At 33.3% G+C, this 14320-nt stretch overlaps 1 protein-coding gene across 1 annotated transcript; it reads right to left on the bottom strand.

The window, feature by feature from the left end:
* Window positions 1–3906: 3906 nt before the first annotated feature.
* LOC103959985 (cytosolic sulfotransferase 15-like) lies at window positions 3907–5137 on the bottom strand. The gene has a single exon (XM_009372372.3). It carries the CDS (start codon window positions 5097–5099, stop codon window positions 4110–4112), a length of 990 nt encoding a protein of 329 aa, XP_009370647.2. The 5' UTR covers window positions 5100–5137; the 3' UTR covers window positions 3907–4109.
* Between the last annotated feature and the right edge of the window lie 9183 nt (window positions 5138–14320).

Genomic DNA, 14320 nt, shown 5'->3' with positions numbered 1-14320 from the left:
TCTAGAACCTAAAAACATTTTCTCTAAAATTGCTTTTATTCATTTAAAGCACTTTCAAATGAGCCCATATAATTACAATGTGTTCACAATATATGAAATATTAGGCCTAGTAAAGTCCTATTTGCGCTCCAACTATGCTTTGATAGAGGGTAGGATGATGTTGAGAGTAAGAATCCGACATTAGGGAAAGGAAAAAACTTTGCATGTGTTTATAAGTAATTAAGTCACTCTTTATATTGCTAATTGATTTTATGGTGAAACTCCAACTTTCTTCATGGTATCAGAGCAGATTAGGCTTGAAAATTCGCCGCATGTGAGGGGGTGTGTTGAGATTATAAATCCCGTATCGGGAAAATGAGAGACACTGCATGTGCTTATAAGTAATTGGGCTACTCTATATTGCTAATTGGTTTTATGATAAAACTCCAACTTTCTTCATTTCTTTAAGTAATTCATCATCATCATCCTTAATAATCTGGGCATGGAGCTTGTAAGTGTTAAAATAGGAGCCTAGGGTTTATGAAAATATTTTTTGTTTTATATCTCCATGTGGAGGCGAATATTTATAAAAATACAATCCTTGTAGGACAAAGAAACAATAACTCTTAACCTATTTACAAAATTAAATAAAATTCTACAAGGAAATAAAATAAAGAATTTAATGACTCCTATTTTAAATTGGGCTCATGCAAACATTCCATCTCAAGTTGGTGCATAGATATCGCTAATACCCAACTTGTTAAGTTAGTATTGGAATACCTTACTTGATGCAGCCTTAGTCAAGATATCTATTAGTTGATCTTCAATCTTCACAAATAGAAGTTGACTAATATGTCCCTTCCACTTCTTGATAAATGCCTATCCACTTCAACAGGTTTGTGCGATCACGTTAAACTAAATTGTAAGATATGTGAATTGTAGCCTTATTATTGGAAAAAAAAGTTCATAGCACAGACCTCAGATATATCCGTCTCTTCTCAAATCTGCATCAGTGTATCCATCTATTCTCAAATGGTCATTCTTATAAAACATAATCTCTTTCATGGCGCAGACCTCAGATATCCACATATCTGAAAAACTGCTTCATATGATCTTCACTAGATAAATTCTTTCAACTAAAACATCATGTCCAAAAACTGGCTCACAACGCATATTGCATATGCAATATCAGCTCTAGTGTGCGTGACCGATTCTTCCAATTAACCTTTGATAATGATTTTTGTTTGATGCAACCTAATATGGACATTCTTCAAGGTGATGATTATGAACAATAAGTGTATATGGCGGTTTACAGTCTAGTAGGGCGATTTCAGCGAACAAGTCTAAAACACACTTTCATTATAAAAGAAATGTGTCTTATTCTGAACAAGCAACTTTGATTCTCAAAAAGTATTTCAATTACCAATATCCTTTTATCTCAAATTTGACAGCTAGATACTTTTTTGGTCTTGGAATCTCTTGTTGATCATTAGTTACAATCACATCCTCAACATAAATTATGAGAGCAGTTAGCTTACCCTAATGATGCTTAAGGAAAAGAAATGATCCGAATTGCTATGCTTGAAACCATATTTCTTCATAGCCGCATAAAATTTTCCAAACCAAGCGCTAGGTGATTGCCTTAACCCATACACGGTCTTCTTCAATTTACACATCTTGGATTATTAGACACAACATATCTTGAAGGTACATTCATATAAACATCTTCTTTCAGATTTCTATGAAGAGAAAAGCATAATTCATATCAAAATGCTGTAAAGGCCAATAGCAGCAAAAGATAAGAAAACACGAGCCTCACTGATATTTGCCACATGAGCTAATGTCTTTCCTTAGTTAATTCCATAAGTATGAGTGTAGGCCCTTGCAACTAATCTTGCCTTATATCTCTCCACCGTACCATCTACCTTATATTTCATAGTATACATCCACGTGCAACCAACTGCCTTTAACGTCTATGTAATGGAACCGAGTTCCAATCCTGATTTTTCATAATGCCTCAATCTCTTCCATCATTGCCTTTCACTTTTTCACGGCCTTTCCCCATTTGGGATCAAACTGGATTTTCTCTACATTAATTGGAATATGAATGGTAAAAGCTGATGGACAAGCACCTTTCTTGAAGGTGAATGTCCAGTACCTTGAAAACACAACCAAGAAAAGGCAATCAATCATCTCTGCACGATTGCGCAAAAATAATGATTTTCCTACGTCACAATCTTCATGAAGGCTTGAATCGGAGTACCTTGGAGTGAAGGATCTTGCTGTTCCTTGGTTTAATTTGGAAGAAAGGTCTCTATGAAGGAAAGCATAATTCATATCAAACTGTCGTAAAGGCCGATTCAAATTACCGGCCAGAGATAAGAAAAGTCTAAGGATTTTGTGAGAATATCTACAAGGGTTATCCCCTATTATATTGAATGCTTGTGAGGAGCAAAAAGGAATCATTTTCCCACCAAGACTTGGATCCCTACCTTGCGAAGAAAAGTACTAATCAAAAGGAACTGCATCTCCTTTTGTTTCCTAATTCAACACAAGTAGCTAGATGTGCGGGCATTTGTGTAGACTTCAATTAATCATCTCTAATAGGTGAATGACATGTGGATTATCAGTTCACTATAACGAATTTGTCCTTGACATCTTGAATAGATCATACATGATACTTCAGTGGTTATGCATCGCCTACCCTATAGGTCTTCGGCCTTCGGACCAGGTATATACCCTTACTCCTACAATCGTGTCCTTTCAGGTATATGTCATTACTCTTCAGAATCTCCCTTAGCTGTCCCTCGGTCTGGCTAATCCATCTGCCAAATACCGAGCCTACCACTAGAAATCTGATCAAATGGTCTGCTCAGTAAGGTATGCACCATCCTAGCAAAAGTCTACTTAGCATGATCTGGAACCCTATTGTTAAACTGCATATGAGAGGTCTCTCCTATAAATAGACAAGTCAATCAAGGAGATTGGTAGTCGTTACTTACTACCTAGAATCCTCTCAGTTCAGTTTCTCTAGAATTATTTTCCTAACTTAGACATCGGAGACCCTTTGGCAGACACTCTCCACCTTTGCTTAGGTGTTCGTCAATTAGGCTAACGGTGTAAATTTATTTTACAAGTTTTTTGTCAGTCTATCCTTGACTGAAAATTTACATCCACAGTTACAATGATCAATTACCTGATATATAAGAAAGTATAATTACGGAGAAAAATCCATAATCAACGATTCTATTCTAACAAATAGGACTGGGGTAGAGCTGAACACACTGCAGTAAGTGGTAGTCGAACCGAAGCATCTACTAAACTGCGGTAAGTGGCTTGATAATCTCAATTTTGGCATAAACTTTAATTGAGTGGCAGAGTGTCCAAAACAAGAATAAACCAACCAAATTATGGTTGAGTTTCTGACATTTGAAAGGCCATATTTTGCCTTCGTGGACGGCCTCCTAAATAAATCTCTTAATTAACCTCACTGGTTTCACCTACCATCTCTTATCCTAATTATTTCTAGGCCACCTATACTGGCCAGAGCCATTGTCTATGTGCGATGTCGCCTGCGATCAGTTTTCCAGCTTGGCGGTTTTACTGCCTATCCTTGTTGTCTCTGTGGAAGGGAATCCCTAGGGAGTTAGTCCCAACCCAAGTGGTGAGCGTAGTGGAAGTGGGTTAGAAATTTACAAAATTCAATTACCTTCCATTATTAACCCAAGTGGTGAATTAGAAAATTTTGGGGAGTGAAAGGTCTATTAGTGAGTAGAAATAAAGATGTGCAGAGATACAATCACCCAAATTAAATCAAAGGGCGACCACTAAATTCCATCCCTTGTTTCTTTCAAGTTTTAACTTCAGATTTGCCCTAATAGTGGCATGCAATATATATTGATATAAATCTATTATGAAACAAACAAGACAACCTGATATGGAACAATTAAACTGAAAAGATTTACACTGCATAGCATTTCATAATTAAAATGATAAATCCACTTTCTTTTTGTGACAGAAACTTGACATAATCCACCTTTTGGTTACAGTGAAATAAAGCAGACATGAAAATAGCTGGATAGATTGAATAATCGAGACCCAAAACCACTGCGACTAGGGTTCTGTAGGCCCTAGGGAAACACTTTGAATCTCAAACCTGAACCACATAACTTGTCTTCTATGACCTTGGACAGCCTCTCCACCATCTTTGGGGACAAATAGTTAACCCAATCTCCGACCTCAGCTTTTCTAAACAGGTTCTTATTCTCAAAGTTCTTAATAGAAGAACCAGTTTTATTAACCTCCAATTTCTTCATGTTGTCAAAGCAACACAGCTTCGAAATGCTTTCTATCACACCATTTTTCTCCTCTACCAGAGTAAAAGGGCAGCCCAAAAATTTGGCCAGTTTTTTTAGTTGAAAGTCACAATCTTCCTTCAGGTCCTCATACTTCAAGAAAAGCACCTTTTGGGGCCTAAGCAAGCTCTCATTCCAGTACCCCAGCATGTGGTCCCAGAAGGGACCAAACCCTACTATGCCCTTGCAGTACATGTCAAATGCATCCTCCATAGAGAGTGGCGCTTTTGATTCTGGCTTCACTTTGTCAAGGAAATGCCAAGAGGACACAAATGTGTCAAAAGGGTTCCTGCATATGTAAACAATCTTTGAGTTAGATTTTCTGATGGAGTTAGCCAGAGAAGCAAAAGGAATGTGGGTTCCAAAGAGTCTTGGCTGATCATCAGGAAGGTTGGTGGTGGTGAGATCAGGAATCTGGTTGTTTGCATAAAGCTTGTACTCAAAGAAAGGCACAAGGTCATGGGGGTTGGAAGTGAGCAAAGGGTGGCTCTTTGAGTTTGTGGTGAAACGGTGGCGGTTGACGGTGGCGAAAGCCAAGGCTTTCAGCCATGTGGTGCCGGATTTTGGTATGGTGGCTAAGACTATGTCAGTGTCAGTAGCTTGGAAGTGCTTTTGGAAAGTGATTATGGACTGGATCTCAGCTGCCTGGCACCAAAAGCCTTGGAACTGATAGAGGTGAAGGGTTCTCCAACCTCTCTCCTTGGGGAGAGAAAGAAGCATTTGCTTGCACTCATCACTGATTTTTTCTTCCTCAGTGGGTGCCATTGATGTGGTTGTGGAGGTGGTAGAGGACGCAAACACCCCACGATTATATACTAGAGCTCCCACACTTCATGCATACACTTTGCATGTACAAGATCAACTGTTCATTTGTGTGCTCCAATCAAGCACGTGCCTTGCAAAATTGTCATGCTACTTGTGCTGTTTGTACATCATTCATGGGACCATACCTATCCAACATGTCTGTGACGTGATGGTGACATTTTACATGTTGGAAGTTGGAATTAAACAATAAAGAGAAATCGGTGGAGCGGTGGTTCGTGAATTTCTTTATTTTTATTTTTACAACCGATATGATGTTTACCGTAATTTTTTTTAACATAAAAAAGGAATTTTAAACTTGAATACGGAGGAGGAATACACTGTTTTAAAGTTAAGGACTAATCCTGAGGATAATATAGTAAATAAATGTTTTAGTAAATCATAATAGTTACCAAGTTAGTTAGAAAGTTGTAAATAATCTTTTACTTTCCTTAGTTTGTAACTTTAGCTTTCCTAAAGTGTAAATATATAAATAGTTGTGTAACTTATCCTTGAGATTAATAAAATGAAACATTTTCTCAATATGGTGGAGTGGGTTGAGGATAATATAGTAAATAAATGTGTTAGTAAATCATAATAGTTACCAAGTTAGTTAGAAAGTTACTTGTAAATATTCTTTTACTTTCCTTAGTTTGTAACTTTAGCTTTCCTAAAGTGTAATTATAAATACTTGTGTAACTTATCCTTGAGATTAATGAAGTGAATCATTTCTCAATACATACTGTTGGGTATCCTTTACAACTATCGTTCACGCATATCTTTTCGAAGCCAATATAACATACGACGAAATGACTAATAATTTTATCATCATAATTCTATGAAGTTCTCGCAATTATAGCAAATGTAACGTTCCTAACACTAAATGAATATATTTGAAAAGGGAACTATTATTAGCACATCAAAAAATCTCATTTGACACTCCTTACAAATGTATTTTTATTTTTAATTATAAAAAATTTAGAGTGCAAAATGAGATTTTTAGAGTACCAATAACAATTATCTTTGAAAATCATACGTAATTTTTAAATATAAAATCTGAATATGTTAAGTAAATAAATTTGAAAACAATAACATGGGTGCAAACCAAAAAATCTTCCAAAAAAGTAAAAAAAAAAAAAAAAATTTAATCAATAAAAAAATGAAAGTTCAAAACATAATTTCTCCTAATTAACACGATCAAGTTATATTATTCCATTGCAATCGCACCAAAATTTTGGATGTTTATTAGAAGTGGAGAAGTAGGTGGTTGGTATGTGTCTATAAAATATTTAAATTGCAAGGGGTCTACTTACATCTCTATGAATAGGTCATAAGCATCACGGGAGCTACATTCCTATCATAGAATATGGAAAGTGCAGTTTTGAATAATGTGTAACATATGCACCCACCCATTCTTGGCATGCCATTATTAAATGTTGAGAAAGAAAAAAAATGAGAAACAAACCAACTGGGTTGATCAGGGCTGTCCTGAGGTAATCGGAGTAGGTGAGCCAAACATTTGTAAGATTTAATTGTTTTATATAATTAATTTGTACATAAAAGGTTGAAAGTTAGATTATGTAAACTTAATTAGTGTATTTGTATCTAAAAACGTGAGGCGTATAGTATTTGATTAATGTTTGTATGTGTTTTTTATTTTTGATATTAATTTTTAATGATATTTGATGTAGAAGAACTTAATAGCAGAAGTAAACCACTTCAATTGTTTCATGTCAGTGAAATAAAGACACGTGTAAGTTTTTTGTTTACATGTTTTTGTTTTATTAGCATGAGACACTACATTGCAGTATACTTGTATCATGTAAGTTGTTCTCGTTAGTGAGAGGTTTGAAGTTTGAATTGCATGGATGGCGGCCATTGTCTAACTTAACACAATTCTTCACCCCTTATTGTAAATACATCATTTTATAAAAAAAAATCCAATCACATAATCTTTTGTTGTTTAAAATTTTGCATAAATACCAATTGGATGTTCAAGATGTATGCAATTATCGCCCAAAGACATTGTTTTTACAGATGTTGCTCAAGTTTGTCTCTTTTTTAGAGGCATATCTTTGTTAACATAGCTGACGAAGAAGATAGAAGTGAGAAAGATACGAGAGGGAGCGAGAACAATGTGGTTGTTATTTGTATTTCTCAATAATGAGCACTCTGCTCTACAACTTCAGTTTTATCTCACTATAACAATCTCACCAATTTAATCAATATAACTAACCAATTTAGGATTGCGACAAGTATCAACAACCCGACACATCACATTCTTCATTATTCTCCTAACAATCTTCACTTCATGACGCTAGACGATTTGGGGTAGAAAATATTTTTACAAGAGTAATGTTATTCATACCATATTTTTGTACCACATTTTCATACCATCTTAGGTGTCATTTGATATGGACAACCACATCATTTGAATTAATTAGATTTTTAAATTTAGTTCATTATTTAATAAACTAATAATTAAGAAAAACTAGTTCATTAAATGATGATTGTAGTACACAAGGAATCTTTCTCATTTATTTCCTTGGGTTTTACAAATTTTTCAAATGATGTGACTGTTCACATCAGATACCACCTAAGGTGGTATAAATAACATTACTCTTTTTTATAATAGCTTATCACCTGGGCTAGGATGGTCAATGATCGTCCATAAATATTTCATCATCATCACTAGCACAAACACCACCACTTATTACCACAACAAACATATATCTAACTTAGATGGACTTCTACTTAGCTAAGTTGGCAATACAACATAATTCCATTGACGTTGTTTTCCTTTGGTTGATCCTCATGAATGAGTAAATACAAATCTTACCCCCCGAGTCATCTGTACGTCAAGAAATTAGTAAAATATCAAAAATGTCTTTAAAACATGTGTAGAGACATGACCCCCGATGCGATTTTACATAAAATAATGATATTTAAGCACACCCTCCCTTTATTAGATATTGTTAGTATAAAATTGAACAAAAATATCCAAAAAGAAAATATCCAGAGAGACAAAGAGAGTACATAGGGTAATGCGAGAAAGATTTAATTTTTTTTAAAGCAAACTTGCAATTAAGTGATGTGGTTATTGATTATTAGAATATTAACTAAGTATCGATTAACATGCTCGTTTTTTTTAATAGCATATTATTTCGTTTACGAATTTTATTTAAAAATTTAATCTCTCTAACATTACCTAAGAATATATATTAAAAGCGTGGGGTCTTTTGTCTTAGGAGTGGTTATGTGTCTATAAAATATTTAAATTGCAAGGGGCCTCCATACATCTCTATGAATAGATCATAAGCTTCACGGGAGCTATATTCCTATCGTAGAATATGGAAAGTGCAGTTTTGAATAATGTGTAACATGTTACATATGCACCCATTCTTGGCATGCCATTATTAAGTGGTGAGAAAGAAAAAAAATGAGAAACAGATCAACTGGGTTGATCAGGGCCACTCTGAGAGTAGTCGGAGTAGGCTGAGCCAAACATTTGTAGGATTTAATTGTTTTATATAATTAATTTGTACATAAAAGGTTGAAAGTTAGATTATGTAAACTTAATTAGTGTATTTGTATCTAAAAACGCGAGGCGTATGGTATTTGATTAATGTTGGTATGTCTTTCTTATGTTGATATTAATTTTCAATGATATTTGATGTAGAAGAACTTAATAGCACAAGTATACCGCCACAATCGTTTCATGTCAGTGAAATAAAGACACGTGTAAGTTTTTTGTTTACATGTTTTTGTTTCATTAGAATGAGACACCACATGGCACGAGCATTAAATTCGTGCCTATGTAAGTTGTTCTCATTAGTGAGAGGTTTGAAATTTGAATTTCATGGATGGCTTGCCATTATCTAACTTAACACAATTCTTCGTCCCCTTATTGTAAATTCATCGTTTTATCTAAAAAAATTCAATCACATTATCTTTTGTTGTTGAAAATTTTGTAAAAATACCAATTGGATGCTCAAGATGTATGCAATTATCGCCCAAAGACATTGTTTTTACTGATGTTTCTCAAGTTTGTCTGTTTTTAGAGGCATATCTTTGTTAACATAGCTGAAGAAGAAGATAGAAGAGAGAAAGATACGAGAGGGAGCGAGAACAATGTGTTTGTTATTTGTATTTCTCAATAATGAGCACTCTGCTCTACAACTTCAGTTTATCTCACTACAACAATCTCACCAATTTAATCAATATAACTAACCAATTTAGGATTGCGATAAGTATCAACAACCCGATACATCACATTCTTCAGTATTTTTCTAACAATCTTCACTTCATGACGCTAGACGATTTGGGGTAGAAGATATTTTTACCATAGCTTGTCACCTGGGGTGGTCAATGAGCATCCATAAATATTTCATCATCATCACTGGCACAAACACCACCACTTATTACCACAACAAACATATATCTAACTTAGATGGACTTCTACTTAGCTAAGTTGGCAATACAACATAATTCCATTGACGTTGTTTTTCTTTGGTTGATCCTCGCATGAATGAGTAAATACAAATTTTACCCCCGAGTCATCTGTGCGTCAAGAAATTAGTAAAATAGCAAAAATGTCTTTAAAACATGTGCAGAGACATGACCCCCGATGCGATTTTACATAAAATAGTGATATTTAAGCACACCCTCCCTTTATTAGATATTGTTAGGATAAAATTGAACAAAAATATCCAAAAAGAAAATATCCAAAGAGACAAAGAGAGGACATAAGATAATGCGAGAAAGATTAATATTTTTAAAACAAAGTTGCAATTAAATGATGTGGTTATTGATGATTAAAATATTAATTAAATGTTGATGAACATGCTTTTTTTTATTTTATTAATAGCATATTATTTCGTTTACGAATTTTATTTAAAAATTTAATATCTCTAATCTCACCGGATAATATATATTAAAATCGTGGGGTCCTTGGATTGGGAAAATTTTTAGGTGTACCGGGTACACCAAAAAAATTTGGTGTACCCTCACTCATTAGAATTTTTTTGGTGTACAAAAAGTGAGGGTGCACCAAATTTTTTTGGTGCACCCTCACCATTATGAGTGAGGGTACACCAAATTTTTTTGGTGTACCGGGTACATCGAAAAATTGCTCCTTGGATTGGTTATGTGGGCACAATTTGTTGCGTGGTCGATGTTAGGTAGCGCGTCGACATGCCGTAAAGGCAGCGTACGTCAGCCATAAATAAATACTACGAGAATCGAACTGCCTATATTACTCGCCGAAATTGCCCAAAGAAAGAGAAGGATTAGGGTTCTGGAGGCATCTTTCTGTGTCATGGGATTGGGACCTTCTCAGATCACATATGTTGCCGACAATTCCAATCGTATAGTTTATGTGTAAGAATGGAAAGTCCATAAACTCGTCGAAATTCAGATTCACGTTTATTTATCTATTTTGATATTCAGATTCTCCTGTATATCAATAAATAAAGGTTTTAAGGAAAATACAAATATAAGCAAACTACCATTCTTTTCACATTCTATTACTTATAAGTACAGGACCATTTATATTTTTATCCCCACATGCCATCGGTGTCTGAAATTGCCATCGGTCACCGTCATTGTCGGCGGAAATGTTTTCAGTTGTTGAAAATCAAGTAATTGTTCACTAGTGAGAGAATTCATTACTTAACATGTTTTTTTGAAGGTTATTATTAGACAGTAATATTGAGATCAAAAAATTTGTTCAATAGAGAAAAAGTTGGCCATTCGACAAACGTGGTAGGATTGAGTGACAATCATGTAATTATCTTGAATTAGAGTAGTAATTACATAATAGTTTTGGTTGACTTTTTCATTGTTACCTGAACTAAAATCATGGTATTTTAGCTTAAAGTTTTCTTAGAATTGGTATTTAAATTAAGATCCCTAAAAAAAAAACTATACAAAATGGCGGTAGCGTTGTTTAAATAATAAAAAATAAACATGTTAAGGTGTTTAAAGCAGGAGAAATTACACACATAGTCAAATTATAAGGCTACATTTTGGAGGGAGATACAATTTATTTATTTATTTTATAGAGGAAAAAACTTATTCATGTAGCAAGTGATGTCATGGTTTTTTTTTAGTTGTCTTTGCATTTACAAGTTTATGAAATATGAGTCTCTTCTCCTTATTTCTCTTATCTTTTTCTCTCTCTCCTCTTTTTTTTTTCTTTGGCACTTCTCTCTCCTCTCTCTCCTACTATGCTTCTCTGTCACCTCCTCTTCTTCTTCGTATTGTTCCTTAAATTTTTGAGTGTTTTTATTTTATTTTATGAGATAGTATCTATGGACATAATAACTATATGCTCCTAATTGCATGAATATGAACTGGTTGAACGAGAGTTATATGGACATAAAGTAATGAAATAAAGTCCTCATAATATTATGATTAGGACACGCATTGTGAATAAGAACATAATATGTCATTGATATGCAAATATGATCGAATAAGTATCTCAAATAATTAGCAAGATAAAATAGTTTATTCATGCTTATTGATTATCACAATTGCTTCTCATACGGGACCTTTCATTTTATCTTACGTTTTATATTCTTTTATTGTTATACGGCACTTAACAATGTAGCATTAATAACAATTAATGTTTGTAGAAAATAAAAAAAAGGTTATAGGAATTAATAATCAAATTAAAGAATAGCAAAAAAAAAAAAAAAAAAAATCAAATTAAAGAGGAAACTGGAAACCAAATCATATGTGTGGGTGTTTCATGGTGGCAGCCGGAAAAGCAATGCACGTCTTCCCAGCTGCGGAGCCAACATGGAGCCATTAGCTATTGCCAACCTCAACAACTTCAAGTACCTCCCTTTCGAATTTGTTTATGACCCCTTTAATAACTAAGGCAAACAAAATAGAGAGATCATTTATTAATAATTTTTTTAATTAAAACAAACCAAAACTACAACCTTACCAAAATAGGGAGTCTTTTTAGGGATCATTAATGTGAAGAATCCATCGGATGGAAAATCAATGTTGAATGATAACTTGGTTGTATACAATGAAAAATGAATGGAGATCAATGGTTAAATGATAACTTGGTTATATAGAATAAAAAATGTATTTGATTCTATTGATAATGATGCTGTAATATGACGTTTCTAAAATATGAGAAGAGGTTGCCAATTATAAATAAAGGTATATTTAATTTTTTTTAAACTTCTTATTCAATTCGTGACCCTATTATTATAAATTTTTGATTCCCCCATTGAATTTTCTTCTGTTTTTGTATTTCAGTTGTCTCGCACAACACCGAAGTGCATAACACTTTTCCTTCCATAATAAATCTGCACGCAAGGCAGATCTGTGACATGTCATCACAGGCATATGCACCCATATAAACGATAAAAAAAACATTAATCCATGAGACGAATCATATAAATATAAAAACTATTAACAATAAGAAGTATATGGATGTATATGTAATACAAGCATCTAATATGTAAAACTCCCTTGATATGAGCCACAAATTCTTCGCACAGCAAGACAGACAAAAGCCATGAATGGTATGTACCAATTTGATAGATGTGGTCAGAGGGGGCGTTTGGGATTTGCAAAAGGTGCAATGGCATAGGGTCCGAATATTTTAGGGACCCCAAAACTTTTCATAATTCTTTATATTACATATGTGTATAAATTTATAATAAAAAAGTTTTAAACTGAAAAAAAAAAATCATCAATCATCTGATTTTATCTATATTACAATTTGATTAAGTGGAGCTTATATTTACTATATAAATTTTCTACTTTTATCTAGCAATAAAAAATTTGTGTATTATTTTCTTCCACTTTTCTATTAAGCAATAAAAATTAACTTGCGTATTACTTTCTTCCACAAATACAAACGTATTTTCATATCTCTCTTTCAATTGTGCTTCATTTTTTTTTTTATAGATGAACCCTAAATCATGATTTTATATTGGAGATTATTCAATTAGTAAAAGTGAGATACTAATTTCAATTAAGTTTGAATATTAATTGTTGAGTTTTGTAAGAATATATTATCCAAAAATATATTTTTTTTAACTAAGAAAACCTTTTTATTAAACTCGCACATGACCCTCACAATGTCAGAGATGGCCCTGGTTGTGGTAGCAATCGGTAGATAATGAAAGCTAGTACAAAATAGAAAGATCATTTATTAATATATTTTTTACTTAAAACAAAACAAAAGTGCAACCTTTCTAAAATAGGGAGAGTTTTTTTTTTAGTGATCAATATTGTGAAGAATCCACATCATATGAGAAATTAATGTTGAATGATCACTTGTTGTATACATTGAAAAATGAATGGAGGTCAATGTTTAAATGATAACTTGATTGTATAAAATGAAAAATGTATATAATTATATTGATAATAATATTACAATACGATGTTTCTAAAATATGAGAACATATCGTTGCTATAAATAAAAGTATACTTAATTTTCAAAAGCTTCCTATTCGTGTAAAATTTATCTCCGTGACTGTTTCTTCCTCTATTTTTGTATTTCAGTTGTCCTCGCACATCAACGAAGAGCATAAACTTTTCCTTCCCTAATGTGCATGCAAGGCAGATCTGTGAGACATCATCGTAGGGATATGCACCCACAAAGGACAAAAAAACATTAACTATGAGACGAATCATAAATATATAATTATTACTAATAAGAGAATCGTTATTAGTACTTCAAAATTTCGTTATAGATTCCCTTATAAGTGCATTTTTCTTCTAATAATAGAAAGTTTGAAGTGTCAAATAAAATTTTTAAAATGCTAATAATAATTCCCATTAACAATAAGAAGAATAAGGATTATATAAGCATGTCGAATGTGTAAGACTCCCTTGATATGGACCACAAATTCTTCGTACAGCAAGGTAGACAAAAGCTATGAATGGTATGTACCAATTTGATAGGTGTGACAGCAATCCATTGATATTGAAAGTCGGTACAAACAAAAAAAAAATCTCAAATTGTACAAGGACGTGTTGATAACGTATTAAAAATAAAGTATGAATAAGACACAAGTGAGAGACGAGAGAAATTAAAGAGTGATTGAGAGGAGAAAAGGGACATCCACATAGAAATAATATTACAACAAATATATATATATATATATAGGACAGATTCAGAACACCACTTTTCTACATAATTTTTGACACGTTTT

This window comes from the organism of the source record quoted next, unplaced genomic scaffold (genome assembly GCF_019419815.1).
Source record: "Pyrus x bretschneideri cultivar Hongxiangsu unplaced genomic scaffold, Pyrus_bretschneideri_v1 Contig62, whole genome shotgun sequence".
NCBI lineage: Eukaryota > Viridiplantae > Streptophyta > Magnoliopsida > Rosales > Rosaceae > Pyrus > Pyrus x bretschneideri.
Note: the sequence above shows the minus strand (reverse complement) of the source record. Positions and strands in the feature narration are given on the sequence as shown.

Excerpts from the sequence above, each read along its gene's own strand:
- LOC103959985 (XM_009372372.3), bottom strand. The coding sequence starts at position 5,099 with ATGGCACCCACTGAGGAAGAAAAAATCAGTGATGAGTGCAAGCAAATG.